This window comes from Ictidomys tridecemlineatus, chromosome 10 (genome assembly GCF_052094955.1).
Source record: "Ictidomys tridecemlineatus isolate mIctTri1 chromosome 10, mIctTri1.hap1, whole genome shotgun sequence".
In the NCBI taxonomy this organism is placed as follows: domain Eukaryota; kingdom Metazoa; phylum Chordata; class Mammalia; order Rodentia; family Sciuridae; genus Ictidomys; species Ictidomys tridecemlineatus.
Genome location: NC_135486.1, coordinates 90,253,049 through 90,270,626, shown reverse-complemented (window position 1 = coordinate 90,270,626; position 17,578 = coordinate 90,253,049). Strand labels below are relative to the sequence as shown.

At 34.1% G+C, this 17,578-nt stretch overlaps 1 protein-coding gene across 24 annotated transcripts in view; it reads right to left on the bottom strand.

Moving 5' to 3' along the window:
* Positions 1–17,578, bottom strand: part of Pard3 (par-3 family cell polarity regulator) — a 669,836-nt gene that overhangs the window by 285,870 nt on the left and 366,388 nt on the right. For 22 of the 24 annotated variants that reach the window (XM_078023416.1, XM_078023399.1, XM_078023411.1 and 19 more), the window contains 2 exons: positions 6,011–6,102; positions 4,283–4,366 (listed from right to left, as the gene is read on the bottom strand). In XM_078023416.1, the coding sequence (XP_077879542.1) occupies positions 4,283–4,366; positions 6,011–6,102 (176 nt within the window). The remainder of the gene's footprint in view (positions 1–4,282; positions 4,367–6,010; positions 6,103–17,578) is intronic. The other 2 variants (XM_078023407.1, XM_078023409.1) reach the window with 1 other exon arrangement.

Sequence of the window (17,578 nt, the reverse complement as noted above, 5' to 3'; positions counted from 1 at the left end):
TAGATACTAGATTTTTTTTTTTTAAAAAAAATCTGCTTAAATAAAATTAATAAACACAAACACATAATTACTATTTCCTTAAGGAAAAAGTAATACCAAAGAGATTCTAAGTGCCACAGATTTAAATATCAAGATGAATGTATACAAATACCCACTACAGAAGAGATTCAGAGAAGTAGTCTATACTGTATCTAAATATGTTGTAAACATATTTGTTTCCATATGGGAAAAGATTTAGAATATGTACTATTAGTTAGATTGGAGTCCAAGTAAGATGAATAAAAGTCTCTGCAGGGTTATCTTCTAATACATTATGATTCACATAATTTACTATTTCCCACCTAATCATGTATACTTGTATACAGCATCTTCCTCATAACGTATTTTTGGAATGACTTTTTCCAGAACAATGTCCCTGGAATAGGTCAAGTTCAATTGCTTCTCGGAGGGCTTGCACAGTGTGCTATATTCAATAGTTCTACTTTCTCTAAATCCCAATGACACTTAGCATGTATCTTTTTTTTTATATACATCTCTCTCAATTAAGTCCCTTGAAACCAACTACAAAATTTTATAATTTTAATAGGTCAACTTCTATTTCAGCAAGCAATTTTCTCTTACTTTTTATAGATTTAATGATATATCATAATCATATTTCAATATCATTAGAAAGTCTCAAGAAAACTCACTAAATATTATTGAGGCCAGGATATGTCACTGCGGCTTTATTTTTAATCTAGTAATGTCAAAGCTAAAATGGATTAATTCATTCATGGGTTCATTCATTTCTTTGCCAAGTAAAAGTACTACCGAAAATCCAAGGTCCAATATCTATGAATAGGTCCTAGAAGCATAAAAGTATATAAAATAAAGCATGGTCTTCTACTAAAGGAAGTCACAATCATGTGTTTTAAATTTTCTGAATATAGAAGTATTTGTTATTTAAATGAGGTTACCTTTGCCACTTAAATCAGGGTGAAATGAAATGTTAGGTATGGAAGGAAACTTGATTTCAAGGATGTGAAACTGTGACTAAGGAGTTCTGGAGGGAGATGAGTTAATTGTTTTTAATAATGTGAAGGAAGATAACTAAAGAAAAACATCATCAAGGGGAATATGGTACTGTCACCATCTATAAGTATCAAGAGGCGGTCATCCAAGGAAGGATTGATTGTCATTAATGTCCCAGATCAAATAGGCCTGGCAAGATCCTTCTTTAGAAAAACTTGATTATACATTTTCCAAAATAATAGCTAAGTGTCTTAAAAATTTTCTCAAATCTTGAGTTCACAATTTTAAATTACTATTTTCCTTAATTAGGTGTGACATTCGAGGTAGTCTGGAGGGTTTCCATTTTGCTTAAGACACAAAATTCCAATTCTGAATTGTACCCTATACTCCTTGACTTTGAAAGTCTAAATGGGAAAGCAACACTGATGTGTATTTATCACATGTATAAAAATAAGTATTCAGTAAGAGTTACTCAATTAGTTATGTCTCCAAAATTGAGAAGGCCCAAGAAAGATTAGAATATTGCACCATGGAAGGTATTCATGGAAATTTCCACTTACGTACCATGAATATGTATCCTTGTATTCCCACTAGAGGTATATGCAATTTCTTCATGAGTTCCACTTAATTTCTTCCTTTCTGCTAGTCCATACTGCTTAATTTGCCCTTGCAGCCACCATGGAGTTGATGCAGCTCCCTTTATAAGCTGTCATCACATTTAAAATTGTCATCCTCAACAAGCCAGCTTCAGTTACCAAACACAGACAATTCTTCCTCTCTCAGCTCACAGATCACTATTATATAACTGTATCAACATTTATCACATAATTATAATTGTGTGATTTCTCGGCTATCACTCCATCTAGACTGCAAATTCCCAGAGGAAAACTATTTCCTATTCATCTTTGTCTCCTAGCACCTAATACAGGAATTATCACAATTTGAATGCTTGGAAACGATTCCAGCTGAACTTGAGGAACGCACTTTGAAGCATTTCTGGGTGCATTTGGGATCAAGAAGATCAGTGTCTGGGAGTATGAGCGGCCTACCTGCTTCTCCTTCCCCATTGTCTACCCATCTCTGAAGAACCATGACTATCATGGTGGAAGTTTAAAGATGCAACACAAGACTTGAAAAAAAAAAATTCTTCTCTGTTTCCATATAAAAATTGGTGATGCCTAAAAAGGGCATATAAAGAATGTGTTTTTCTTAAATAAGTTTTTGTCTATATATATAGGGAATCTGCACAAGATTTTCTTCATTAAGTGCCAAATTAATAGTAATTTAAAAAGGACTCAGCTACAGAAAAAAATTTAGTTCTACAAAGAGATATTCTACCACTTGAATATGTTCACTGAACCAAAACTGAACACCATGGTAATCAGCAACTAAAGGCCATCTTGGGTTCTGTTAAAGTCTTCCTATGAATTAATCTAATAGGTGTATTTTCCTATCTTATTCCCCTTTTGCTTTAAGTTTTTCATATATTTATTTCATCCTAATATCATTTAATGTTGAGGTAGTAAATATGTTTAAAATGATTTAAAAAATGACATGTTTGTAAAGGAAATACTGGTTTGAAGGTGGTATATGAACACTTTTAATTTCATTTGTTATGAGTTAAGTTTCACAGACAGTTTAAGGCACATTACTATTGGGAAGCCATAATCCATTTTACCTGCTTACCTTTTTGTTTCCTATTCATGAAATATTTTTCAAGAAATTCTTGAGTTTTTTAAACATATTTTTTAAAGGAAATACAAGGTCTACTTTGAAAACTAATGCTGTTTAACTGAAAGTTCTTTGAAGACATTTTATGCTCCTTTAGAGTTCAAAAATAAAAATAAAAGAAAGGAGGAAAAAAATGAAAGCAATCACAACTCTGAATGTAATAACACTCAAAAATTCAAGGTGAATTTCAGGTACTAGTATAAAGCAGTAACATTCAAGATTCATTGTACTCCAGCATAGTTCTAAGAAAAACAGTTTCAGCTTTGAGGTATTCCATAAATCAGGTGCTTTACCAAAGGACTGAAATATGGTCTTGCCAAAATTACTAACTTAAAAGAAAGGTGGTACGATTGCTCAGCTACTTACATTAAAAACATAAAGTACATATTTAATCATACTTCGTCTGTCTTTTAAAAGACACTAGATATGTATAATTCCTCGATCATGGATTTGATTGTATCTAAGGCTCGGAGTTGGCAGTCTAAGCTCTTGGTCACTCAGTCACTTGTCTAGGTTCTCAGACACTGGTCTCAATGTTCAGTTACTGGTCTCAGGCTACTTTCCAACTTCCCCTTTTCTCTCCCCATGAAAAGAAAGGGTAGATGAAAAACAAAAAAATAAGGTTAAAAGAAATAAGGAATTAAAAATTAAGATGCCAAAAATTAACAAGGTAATCAATAGACAGGCAAATAAGAGAGACTGCAATAAAACTGCTAAGTTACACATGCATGGGATTAAGTTCCTGGGGAAGAATGCCATGCATTTCACTTGTCCAGGATGGATGCCCACCAGGCATTATTGCCAAAATCAATTCACACATTTGAATATATTAAAACCAAGATTACACAAGGTTTAATCAGGGGAAAAGAAAAAGGATCAGAATTAAGGAATCTCATGGGACACATGCAGCCTTTAAGGATGTGTCTTCTGTACCATAATGAAGTCTGGATTAACAAACACTGAACCATTTTGATATTCTGAATATTTGGAGATTAAAGTGAATGAAGGAGTTAGAAACCACAAGAAAGGGATAAATCTCCAGCATGCTTCATTTTCTAAAATTTCAAACTCACAGGGTATTTTAAAATTATCAAAGTCAGTAAAACTGTAGAACTAAATAATCATAAAGGCAAATTTTAAATTAATCATCACTCAATTTATCCAGATAATTTTTACTGCATGAATTTTTCCAGGTAAATGCTTTAAGATCTCCCACACTTTGCAACTCCAGGTGGAATTCTAACTAATGCCATCAATTCACAGCAAAGTCAAATGTTAGCTTAGATGCGATGAACAATAAACTTATTATGATAATTTAAATGCACAATTTCTTTTTGTGCCTGTAAAACCTCTCTTCATTAGGCTAAGAGCTTTCTGTGATTAGGATACATACGTATGAATGGAGCAGCAGTTGCCCCCAAGTGAAAATGTTTTCTATTAAGCATATGTGAAGTCAACACCACTCCATATCTGAGCATAAATGAAGAAAAAAACAACACTTCACATTATGATTCAATTAAAAACCTCCAAGATACATTACCTGCCTCCTCGAGCACTGAAAGGCACTACATGGATTCCCAGAGGCCCTCCATCGTTGGGGACTTGTACGAGCTTTACCATATCACTGTGAGACAATGATGAATGAGGGAGCATGAACGTGTACTGTAAACAAACCAAACAACACAAAACAAAAAAACCGCCACAACACAGACACACAATAAACAACAACAGAAAACAAAACAAAAATCCCGCCAAGTAAACAAGCATATACACACATAATTGAGGATATAAGCATGGTGATGAAGGCCACGTCAAACAGCACATACCTGAACACTAGTCTGATGGCATGGAGGGAGAGCAATCATCAGAGATAACTACATTAAAAACAACACAGAACCATTTCTCTTGGACCATGCTCTTCCATATAATATAAACTCATGCTTTGCAAATCAAATCTTGAGACTTCCACTGAAAATTTTCCATCTGCATATCTATGTCATAGACTCTGAGGATTAGCTGAATAAACCTGCTGTATCCATACAGCACATGATAATTTACCAAGTACTCTGACATTTGTCTCATCTTTGATCCAGTGAGGTCAAAGAGTTTGCCCCTGTGGGTGACCATCCAGAGGACAGTCCAATTGTCCTTACTGCCCACTATTCTATGAAATTTCAGTCACCATTTCTTAAATTTGTTATGAGAGAGCTTTCAAGTGTGGGTTTTATCTACTGATACTCTCTCTCTCAGAGACTGCTAACAATTTCAGCACCTGTTTAATAAATGGCTAAGCAAATAAGAATGGTACAACTTAAATAAATTTAATTTATTTCAATTTATTATTTGTTCTAAAAAGAACTATGGCACAGCAAGTATGTCTCCAATGCAAATACTCTAAGTGCCAATTGATGTACGCTTAATCATAACCTTGCTTAATCATAACCTGATCCTAGAGACTGTTTAATATCACTATTATCTTAGAGCTCTACCTTGGAAAACCAAGAGAAAACAGAATTAAGATATAATATTAATGTCTACATCACCAACTTCACCCACATTGAAAGAAAGAAACCTACATGACTATCTTACCTGCTCTAAGATATTGAGGTTCTGAGAATATCTTCCATTTTTAACATGTCAATAATTACAATGATTACAGTGTTATAATACTACTGGAAAATATTTTGTTCTTTTGTATTTAAAATCATGTTTAAAGTCCCTGATCTATGATCTTTAATCAAATGTCTTGAGACATTCTATTTCTTCAAATTAAAAATACATATATATATGTGTATATATGCATATGTACACATATACATATATATATACATACACACACAATAGTGACTAATGCTGATGTGATCCAACTAGTTTTTCATGTAAAGTATAGCCAATTTTTTTTTTTAAGTTAACAAAGTTGAAGAACGAGTAACCAAAACACTGACAAAGCAATCTGAAAACAGAGCGTTTACAGTGCTGTTAACATGATGAACATTTTCAATCAAATACTATTTTAATGTTCTAACTTAATAGTATTTGCCACGGCATGAAACTCAGGACAGGTACATAAGAACTTCCATGCTACACTGCTTACATTACGTAATTAACTCAACAGATGAAAGATGTTCTTGGGAAAAACAAATCAAAGCAGGGCATGTTTCTTAACTAAGCACAAACATTCCGCATGCCATATGCTTTTGGAATACTTGCTGCAATTAATGATGCTACATGTATATAACAAATATAGTTAAAACCATCAGTAACTTACTCCAGAGAAAAGCTGGGTATATTCTCCAAACCAGTGTCAGCATGTCCAACTGGTTCCACACGGCTACTGTCTTCTTCCGTCCCATCCTCGTCCTAGAGGCAGCAAGACACAAGAAAAGCACACCGTTAGGTTTATTTCCAAAATGTGAAAGGAAGCAGGATAAAACCCTAGTCTCATAGTCAGTATGATCAAGTTAACTAGGTCTTTCCTCTAGGGAGAATGACCTTCAGTAAGATGGGTGTGAGTGAATATGAGTTGAATTTTAAAGCAACAGCATCTGAAGTTAGCATGTCCCAGAAGTTAAAAACTATACTTGGGCTGGGATTGTGGCTCAGCGGTAGAGCGCTTGCCTAGCTGGGGCGGGAACTGGGTTCGATCCTTAGCACCACATAAAAATAAAAGGTATTGTGTTGTGTCCATCTACACCTAAAAAATAAATATATATATAAAAAAAACTATACTGCTGGGATAAGGAAATAAAACTGAACTTTAATGCCACTTATCTCATTATTTTAACTTCTCTTCTTTTGACATATGTTTGAGGAAATAATTATATATTACTACAATGTTATGGTATAAATAAATAAATGTGAGTGACACTGGGGATGCATGTTTAAAATTGTTTACAGATCAAAACATTTAAGACATTATAATCCACAAAGGTTAACAGCATCTTGAACCTGCCTAGGAACAGCATTTTGAATGTCAACACAAACTCCCAAAATGATGCTTTCCATTGGGAGTGGGGGTGGGGAAGAGAGCTAACACGATTGTTTATAAACCAGACGTAAGACATAAAAATCTTTGAAGTCACTATTTGAGAGTCCCTCCTCTCCTAACTCAGCATGTCAACTGGAACATGTCGTAAGCAGAATCCCAGACATAAAATACTTCATCCTGAGAAATTTCACAAGAAGTTACCTTAGCCAATGGACTATCCTAGAGGTGTTCATAAAGACATTAATGTCTTAGCCATGAAGGATCATGTTTGTTTACATCTACATATCAAGCAAAAACAATCAGCATCCACCCCCACCATTTTTATTCCTCCTTCAAAAACGTTGTGTAAAAATAGGTTCCAGTGTGTTGTAGACATTGGATAAGGTATGCTGAAACTGAAAAAGGTGCATGTGGAATAAATGTGGTAGTTAAAAAAAATGAATGAAATACCACCTAAAAATATTCCTTAATTTATAATGTTAGCCTTTGCCTCTTCATTAGGGAGTTTCACAAATACTTAAGTTGGTTTTTCAAGTTGATAACATGCCTGATATCATGGTCTTGTTTACCAAATTATAATATTTGATATCATGGTCTTGTTTACCAAATTATAATAGTTTAAAAATATTCAGATCTCCAAACACAATGGTTAAGAGGCCCATGTGTATTTTACTTAGAATCCACACTATCTGGCATCTGTTAGACACTCTGTAAATATTTTCCTAATTAAGGCAAAAGCATCCCCAGGAATCTCTAGGGATGCCCCAAGGTAAGTACATAAAATTTATTTATTTATTTCTTGGATGTTTACAACTAAAATTGATGTTACAATTTGTTAGGGTTTCCTTTTCCTACTGTACAAATTCGGCAACAATGATTTTACTATAAACTTATGAAATCACTTATATTATAAAAGAGTCTACCACTGAGAAAAATGTTAAATTTACCCAGGTATTTGAGAGTTTCCTAGTAGAAATGCATATTCCATCAAGAGAGAGATCCATCAATAAAATGATAAGCGCTAGGGGTCAAGACACAATGCAGAAAATATACTAAATTTGAGCAGAACAATTCATAATGTCCTATTGCCAATTCTACTGAGAATATACCAAAATAAGCAGCAGAATGTACTGAGCTTGTCGGTGAGCTGTAGAAGTGCTCCATGCATCCCGGATGGTGGTGTGCTGCATGGAGCCAGGCTACTTGAAGATTGATGATCTTGCGTTTTGAGAGGCTCTAATATGTACTTCTTAGTCATCTATCTCTCTTAAGCACCAGCACATACTACATCTCAAAGGTTAACAGCATCTTGAACCTGCCTAGGAACAGCACTTTGAATGTAAACACAAACTCCCAAAATGATGCTTTTCCACTGGGAGTGGGGGAGGGGAAGAGAGCTAACATGATTGTTTATAAACCAGATGTAAGACATAAAATAATCTTACAAGACATTTTGTTTCGGGACTCATTAATAATTTAAGCCGCACTGAAATGCCACCAAGATGCATCACCAACTGAAACACCTATGTTGCAATGAAATCACCACATAAATGAAAAGCCCCCAACTACAGTGATAAACCAGTAACTGATAATTTACGCATTCATTGTTCCCACAGTGGCCATTACCAGACCCCCCAGAGCATGTAGAATATTATATCATGTGGCTGCACATGGTGTTCAGTTTGGATTGCAACATTGACTGCCCTGAGGCTGAGCTGCGGTTGCTGTGGGAACCACAGCTTAGAATTTCTCAACTTTTAGATGTGTAAATATCAGCTCCTATATGGTTTTATTTTGTTGTCTGGTACTTTCTTAAAGCTGTAACTGAACACAGTAACTTTTTGCAAGATTTATGCATTGAATTCCACTGTAACCACAGCAAATGAAGCTCAGTTGTTATATACCTTAAATCAATATTTAAGCACCACACTATTAATTTAAACTAGACAGTGTTAAAGAACTTCCATATGAAATAGTATACAATTTTTTGAGCCTAGAGTTCAGAGTCAGGCTCAATGGAAGACACCTGTGCTACTTAGAAGATTGAGACAGGAGGATCACAAGTTCCAGCCCAGCCTGGGCAACTTAGGGAGTCCTTTGTTTCAAAATTTAAAAAATAATAATTATTTTAGAAAAGAGTTGGCAATATGGCCCACTCAGTGGTAGAGCACTTATCTAGCATGTGCAAGGCCCTAAGTTCGATCATCAACAGTGGGGTAGTACTTCCCAATTTTATAGCCTTGGGCAAGTTATATGCCTTTTCTTTGTCTATCTCTTTTTCTGAAAAATGGGAACAATAAAAACTTATGTCTCTTGGGACTACTAAAAGAACTAGGTAAATCCAAGTCAAAAGTATGACATGGTGTCTGAGACACAGTAACTACTCAAATGAATGGCAATTTATAAATGCCACTGAAAACAGAAATGATTTGATACATAAAATATACCTTGATAAATATCTTAGGGTAATTATACACAAACAAAAGATGATCTCCCTCTTTTCAGGCAAAACATCTGTCTATAAGTGTTACCATTAATACATTATGTTATAATGTATACAGTACAATTAAACATATAATGTTTTACATTTAATATGCATATCCACCCCTATATACTGTGCCTTGCAAAAGAATTTAATAGAAACATACCGAATAATCAATTCAATTAGAAGTTTTTTCTAAAGTTGAAATTTGCATAACAAACTAATACATTTTGCACTTTGCTATATATGAAATATTTACGTTGTAAAATGTCTTTGGAATAGGAAAATAAGAAAAAGATAAATAAATGCTTATATAAGCAAGTGAATGGCAAGAGGAGAAAAAAAACTACAGGTTAGTGGTTGAGGAAATTTTTAAAGAGAAATTAAGATTTAAGAACTGTAAAGCACCTCCAAAATATGTACAATTACTGTGCACCGTTTAAAAATATGAATAGAAAAAGAATTATGAAGATACAAAATTTTAGCCTCTTTGCAAGCTCATAAGTTAGCCTGATATATCTTTATGAATGCTGACAGGAGATACAAGACTCTTAGAACACAGACAAAAAGCTGATTGCTATTATTCCTTTGGCCCAGAGTACCATCCTTACAGGCAGCATTTCTTCAAGCAAAATTTTTCAAAAGGCAAGGGGAAGTGGGCCTCAGGACTCTGGCACACACAGAAGAACCTAGAGCTTATAGATCTCCAATCTTTTAAACAAACACTAAAGATGCTTGCTCACTGTGAAAGAGATGCTATGCCTGTGTTTCAAGGTTGGGTGCTATACAAAAATCAATGAAACAAGATGTGTGTTACCAAGTTATACAGAACACAAGAAAACTATGGAGAATTATTTCCCAACAACATTTAATCTAAACACTGACAAATGACAACACTCAGATGACTACTAAGTTTTATAAAACAAGGAATATCACTAATGAATGCTCTAGGATAACAATACCTTATTAATAGGAAGGAACAAATTCTACTAGATGAAAGAGCATACCTTCTATACTAAGGAGAAATGATTATTCAGTGTAGAATTAAATTTCTCAAACAGAACATAGTAATGTGAAAGTTGAAAAAGTAAAGTTTCAGAAATGTAATCTCTTTATTTACCATACGGATGAAGGGACAGCCCAAAGAAGCAGCAACTAGTTCAGATTAGAGCAGAAGATGGAGATATTAGGGAGGTCCTTCTTTATCAGAAAAAAGAAATTAATAATTGAATAATATTCTTGAATATTTTGGAAATGATAGAAAACTTACAGTAGCCATAGAAAACTGTAAGAAAAAAATTAAAAATTCTTATCAAGAAAACAAAACAAAATTTAAAAGTCAAATAAATTAACTTGAAGCACCACAAAAGAAAATGTGGAAAACAATAAGTTTAATCAAACTACTAGGTTATGTAGCGAGCAATTCTTACACTGCCATGGCAACATGACGCTGGCTAGTGAAGGGACTGTGTATGTGTGTGTGTGTGTGTGTGTGTGTGTTGGTGATTGAACCCCAGACCTTGCACAACATATATAAAGCATGTGCTTCACCACTGAGCTATACACCCAACCCTAAACTTAGACTTTTGCTTCAGCAATATTGAGAGAATGGAACCAGAAAAGTGAAAGTGGCATTAAAGGACCAATCTTCATCTCCAACAGGGCAAGGTAACAAATGTCAGTAAATCAGAAAAAGAATGACATACCTATATTATTTTGTTTGTTACATGGAAGGAGGGATCAGAACAGGTCTGGGGAGAAGTCTACAAGATTGTGGAACATAGAGGAGTTGCTAGTTTTTATACTAAGCTTTTTAGTATGATTTCTCTATTTTTATTCTGAGGGCACATTTGAAATGCCTGCCAAGGAGTGGAGGGACTTTTGGTTCCAACTAAACATCCAAGTTCTGGAGACTCTCACAGGCACCTGACATCAGATTTACTTTGAAGGATATAAGTTATGAAACAACTTGCCATCAAGGCAGCACCCTGCTCCTGTCCTAGGGAGGTAAGTGCTCCCAGAATCTCTCAGAGCTGTTCAGCAGTCATGCTGGTATAGATCCCCCAGTTGACAGAGCTCAAGTGCAGGGAAAGGAACTCACTCTATGTATTTCCAAGAGTTATCCTGGCTTAGACATCTCATACTGCAGAAAAACCTGTATCTCTTGTAACACCATCACAATCAGAGCTGCTCAGATACAGACTCAATTTACTAATCAGAAATCACTTGTAGCATAAAAACAGCTATTAAACCTTTATTAGATTTCCAGAAAAAGGGAAGCTGAAATAGCCAAATTTAAATTCTCATGCATAATACAACAAAGAAGGAGGAGTCCAAGTAGCCAAAGAAGAGAAAAGTATGAAATGTTAAAATGTTTGACCTAAGTCTGTTCCTATACTTAGGTGATAACATATGGCCAAAGGGCCCTCCAAATGTACTGAACAGCAGCCTGGCTTGCTGTGAAAAGCATGCTGCAACTAAACCTAGAGAGCATACCCTGATAACTAAGCCACTGAGCCTCAGCCAATCACTGAACACTGCCAAATTATGCCTAAAGGCTGCAAAGAGAACTACACTAATCAGATAACCTCTATAGGTCTATACTCTGTTTTTCTATTTCTTATTATAAAAAAATAGCTCACCAGTAGGGCATTTTAAATATTCTATCTAGAAACTTATGCTGCCACAGGTGGTTCTAGGACTTTTTTGAGGGAATGGTACCACCTAGCCTATTTTTCTTTTAACAGAGAGAAAATGAACACTTGATGAGCCTAGATCAGAAGGGTAAGTTTTAGATCAGGTTAGATATGCCTGGTAGACAAGGAGAGATAAAAGTGTTATGTGACACTATTTGTTATAGGCTTCTAGTAAAAATTAACATTTCTTTCTTTATGCTAATAATATAAAGGCTAAACCTCAACTGAAAAACATTTATAGTGCCAATGGATAATACATTTTTGAAATTATAAGTAAATAAAATTAATTTTGGCTAACCTGCTAATTATAATTTAAATTTGGAATTTTTTCTGGTTCTATCATGTTCTCCCCTGTTTGAGTTCTAGATATTTGCCCACCTCATATTAAAAAAAAAAAACTAAGTAGATGCCATCCAAAGTTGTACAAGTTAAAATTAGAACAGTTAAGATGTAAATTCCTCCTTCATCATTCACCATATAAAAATTACAAATGTTTACAAAACAAAGAAAACAAAACCACACTGTCTACCTCCGAGAAACATAAGGAAACCTAATCCAGAAAGTAATCATCTGCATATCCACATTCAAATTCATAGTTTCAGGGAACTAAATATTTTGAATAATTCTGCTGAAAGAAAAGCCTGTTATTTTAAGAAATAACATCATTTTTAAAGTGTTTTATAAAAAAATAAAGTTATGAACCTTAGTTTTCTATTTATCTTTGATTTTTTTTTGGGGGGGGAGGTGGGGCACCAGGGATTGAACTCACGAGCACTCAAACACTAAGCCATATCATCAGCCCTATTTTGTATTTTATTAGAGACAGAGTCTCACTGAGTTGCTGAGCATCCTCTTTTTCTGAAGCAGGTTGAATGTGCGATCCTCCCTTGTGGGTCTCATGAGCCACTGGGATTAGAGGCATGTGCCACTGCGCCAGGCTTTTATCTTTCATTTTTATGCTTAGGTAGTACAAAAGGAAATGAAAACTCTTGTGGTACTCTCGTCAACAAATTTACAAATTTATTTTTCCTCAAGTGGTTTTATTACTATTAAGACAATAAAATATTTTAATTGTTTCCATTATATTGCTCCAAAAATGATTTACTAACTGGTCTTTTGCACACTTTGAGAGTACCTTCAAGATTTTCCTAACTGAATGAGAGACATATTAACTATTCATAAGCCATAGTATCCTAGAGAAAATATTTATTTGGAGCTGACACATGAATTAAGCCATTTTTCCTTTTGATTATATTGGGTAGAAAATAATTCCAGAGGGAATCTCTTTCCAAGTCTCTCAAGTATCACAAATAGAATTCCAGAAGGTGTTTGTGTTAATGTTGGAACTACTTGATTAATTGGCCAAATCACCAGGGAAAGTAATTTCCCATCATTCTTAGGAAACAATTGAAAACATATGGGGCGCGTGGTCCTTCACAATTGAAAATGAAAAATCTATAGCAACCTTCCAAAGGTATACAATGAGGAAATGTGTAATACAATTTTATTTCATGATCACTACATTCCATGAGTAGAGATATTCATTAAAAAAACCCTAATTTAAATACTTTTTAAGAATAGACAATACTAGATAATACAATGTTTTAAAATAAATATATCTTCTAGTAGAAGTTAATTAATAGTTGTTATGCTTTTAGACACAGTCCAGTTGGTGTAATATAAACTGTGCTCTACTGAACACAGCCTGGCACCAAATCATTTAGGATTATGTGAAGAATTATTCAGCACCTATGATGATAATGTTGTGAGCTTCATCCTTGCATCTAGATTCCTAACATTCTCAAGCTAATATTGATCAAATGTAGTGTTTAACACAGTCCATGAAATTTTCATTTCCCAGAAAAATGAAATGTTTCCTGTCTTGAAACATAAACAACATGACTCCACACAACCAAAGGCAAGTGAAGTCTTTTAAAAGAACAGATGGTGCTGATTTTTTAAAGCTATCTAACCACAGAGAACAACAAAAACCATGTATATTTTTACCGATTATATGCAGAATGGAATCTCAAAATTAAGTTCCAAAATGAAAGCCTGCTACTCGTTGATTATTAGGACTCAAGGGCCTGGAAGAATCTTATAGAATGATATCTAATGGATATTTACTTGGGTACTATAATCAATTTATTCACATTCTTCTTCCATTTTTGCCTGTGCCCAATAATACATGAAGGAAGATTTGCTTATGCACCCTTAAGGATTCCTCCACCACATACTAATGGTCAAGTGGCTATTGTTTAGGTAAAGTGATTTAAATCAGACTAATCTGCTTAATTTCAGCTGTGGTTTGCTTATCAGAATAAGACTTATTGGTTTTCTTTGAACATTTATGAAAAAATACTCTGATTCAAATTGTTGAAATGTATGGATGTTGTAATATGACCAGACTTGCCTTTCAGATAATAACATTCTGATCCTTATTGATGTGAAGTTTATTTTAGGGGTGAGATAATTAATAGAAGGATAAGTAAACTATACTTACCCTATTCAGAGGTCTATAAAGAGAATATATATAACTATTTTCATGCAAAATATCAATTTGTGCTTGGTTTGAATTTTTTAATTAAATTTTACTTACTAAGGCTGGAACTAAAATAACTTAAAGTTCCTTTTAAATAATAATAAAATATCTGAGTTTTTTTTTCCTACTACTAAGAACAAATCACTTCTTAAAAGGGCAAAATCTTATATAATCAATCCCAGCACCAAATATAAATACACACATATTAAACAAAAAATAAAAACAACTGCTGGATTGTATTGAGGATTTACCAGGTGCCAATTAGTTCTTTGGTCCTCAATTTAACCTCAATTTAATTCTCAACACAACTCTTAAAAATATTTCAATAGCCAAGTGCCGTGGCGCATGCCTGTAATCCCAGAGGCTGAGACAGGACAATTATGAGTTCAAAGCCAGCCTCAGCACAAATCGAGACACTAAGCAACTCAGTGAGACTCTGTCTCTAAATAAAATACAAAACAGGGCTGGGGATGTTGCTCAGTGGTTGAGTATCCCTGAGTTCAATCCGGGGCACCAAAAAAAAAAAAAAAAAAAAAGATCAATAAACAGAACATGTAGAACTTTTAAAGAGTTAGGTGTGTCCAAATATGACTGACCCATGTAGCCATATGACAAGCTTTTGATGACTGTAGTATATTACAGTTTGGATAATAGAGCAGTGTTTTTGATCATTTACAATATTCCTTAATAACAACTACTGAACACTCTACGTGAAATTGTGTTCATAAATGTACCAGACTCATGAGCCTGTGGACCCATGGACAACAGGCCCTATTCATATCTGCTATGCCCTATTCATATCACTGAGCGCTAATTCCTTACTCTGAATACAGGTGAAAAGAACCTTATCTCTTAAGCTTGTTGTGATGGACACATGAATTTCACTATGTAAAAGCACCTTACATAAAAATTAAAATTTTTAAGGAAAAGAAGAAGATCTCTCTTTCTAACTATCCATCACAAACTGGATACACTACCTTGTTCCTCCACAATTTTCACAACAGGAATTCTTTCAGGGAGAAAAAATAGACTTGGAAAAATGTCCCTATTTCTCTGCAGTGACAAAGCTGAGATTTTGAAAACTGAATTAAGGTTTTTTTACCTTATTTACCCATGGAAGAATAACCAAGAATTATTAAATATTAAATGTGATCCAAGCCAACTAGCTGGTATCAGGGCAATGATCTGTGATAAAATAAAATTTATGTTGTAAAAGAAAAATTTAAATTCTAAATATACAGTAAATGTACTGACACATAACATGAGAATTCCTATTAAATGTCTGGGAATTTTCATTTTTAAAAAATTGTAAATAATAAGCACCAAGAGGTATTTCTTTTTTTTTCCTTTCTTTCTTTTTTGGTACCAGGAAGGGCTACTTGACCACTGAGCCACATCCCCAGCCCTATTTCATATTTTATTTAGAAACAGGGTCTCACTGAGTTGCTTAGTGTCTCGATTTGTGCTGAGGCTGGCTTTGAGCTCAAATCCTCCTGTCTCAGCCTCCCAAGCCTCTGAGATTATAGGTGTATGGCACCACACCTGGCAAGAGGTATTTAAAGGGACATGGCAGGACTACAAGTGACATTTACTATATCTTTGTAACTTAAAGCATTTTTACATTCAACATAAAATCTTTTAGAAATAAAGTGCCTTTTTATTGTTCCTTTATGGTATTTCTTTATTTTGTTTATAGTATTACAGATTGAACGCAGGGTGCTCTACCACTGACCACATCTCTGGCCCATTTTATTTTTTTATTTTGTGACAAGGTCATGCTAAATTGTTCAGGCTGGCTTCGAAATTACAATTCTCCTATCTCAGTATCCTAAGTAGCTAGGACTACAAGTATGTGTGGCTATGCCCACCCATTTTTATTGTTCTTTTTTTTTTTTAAGTAAAAAGCCTGCTGCATTCTTACAAAGTACTTTACACATATGTATCACTGTTATAATTTCTCTGAAGTGACTTTGCTAACAATTGAGAACGTAGAAAGAAAAAGAGGACATTACAGGGAAGTACAACTTTGGGATTATTAGTGCTACCTGTGTGTTATATTTAGTTGGACCTAAAAATTCAGCACAGAGATTTTTAAATGATTAATTGTTTCAGTCTAGTATTCTGAATAGGAGAAAAGTTTATAAAGAGAAAAGACAGGCAGACTGGTAAGATGCCTTGTCAATTAATTAGATAACTAGAAGAAATTTCAATTAAACAGAATGGAAGAAAGAATGGAAGTGAGAGAAGAGTCACTACAAGGCAAGTTTACCACCAGACTGTGTAGTCCACAGAACCTAACAAGGTGTCCAACAGAAACCAAGGTACTTGTTTTTATGCTATTTTCCTTGACAATAAATATGTATATTGTCATTACTAATTATGAAGGGCTCATTAAGAAAACAAGGAGAATTTTCTTTGTCCCAGAAGCCCTACATTTCATTATTTTGAATTGTTAATAACCAAATAAAGAGCAACACATGGGTCCTGTATCAAAATTTATTAATGTAAACATATATTAGAATTTGCATTGGCTTATTATTTTCCAATGCAGTATCTTAATTTCACAAAGGCTGTATAGTCATTAACTTACTTGAAATCAATAAATGTCTTGGGTGAAGTAACCAGATTAAAAGAAACAAAAATTTAAAACCTTGCTTGGAAAGGGAGACCCTCATTGCTATACAAAATTACATATAAGAGGTTGTGAGGGGAATGGGAAAATAAACAAGGAGAGAAATGAATTACAGTAGATGGGGTAGAGAGAGAAGATGTGAGGGAAGGGGAGGGAGGATAGTAGGGGATAGGAAAGGTAGCAGAATACAACAATTACTAATAGGGCATTATGTAAAATTGTGGATGTGTAACCAACGTGATTCTGCAATCTTCATTTGAGGTAAAATTGGGAGTTCATAACCCACTTCAATCTAATGTATGAAATATGATATGTCAAGAGCTTTGTAATGTTGTGAACAACCAATAAGAAATAAATAAAATAAATAAAAAATAAATAAAAACCTTGCTTTAACTCTTTGTTGTAGTTGAATTCAATCATGCAAAAGCTAGTTGGTAGATTTCCAAGGGATTATATAATCTCTAATAAAATACAACCATTGTCTGTAGGATACAAG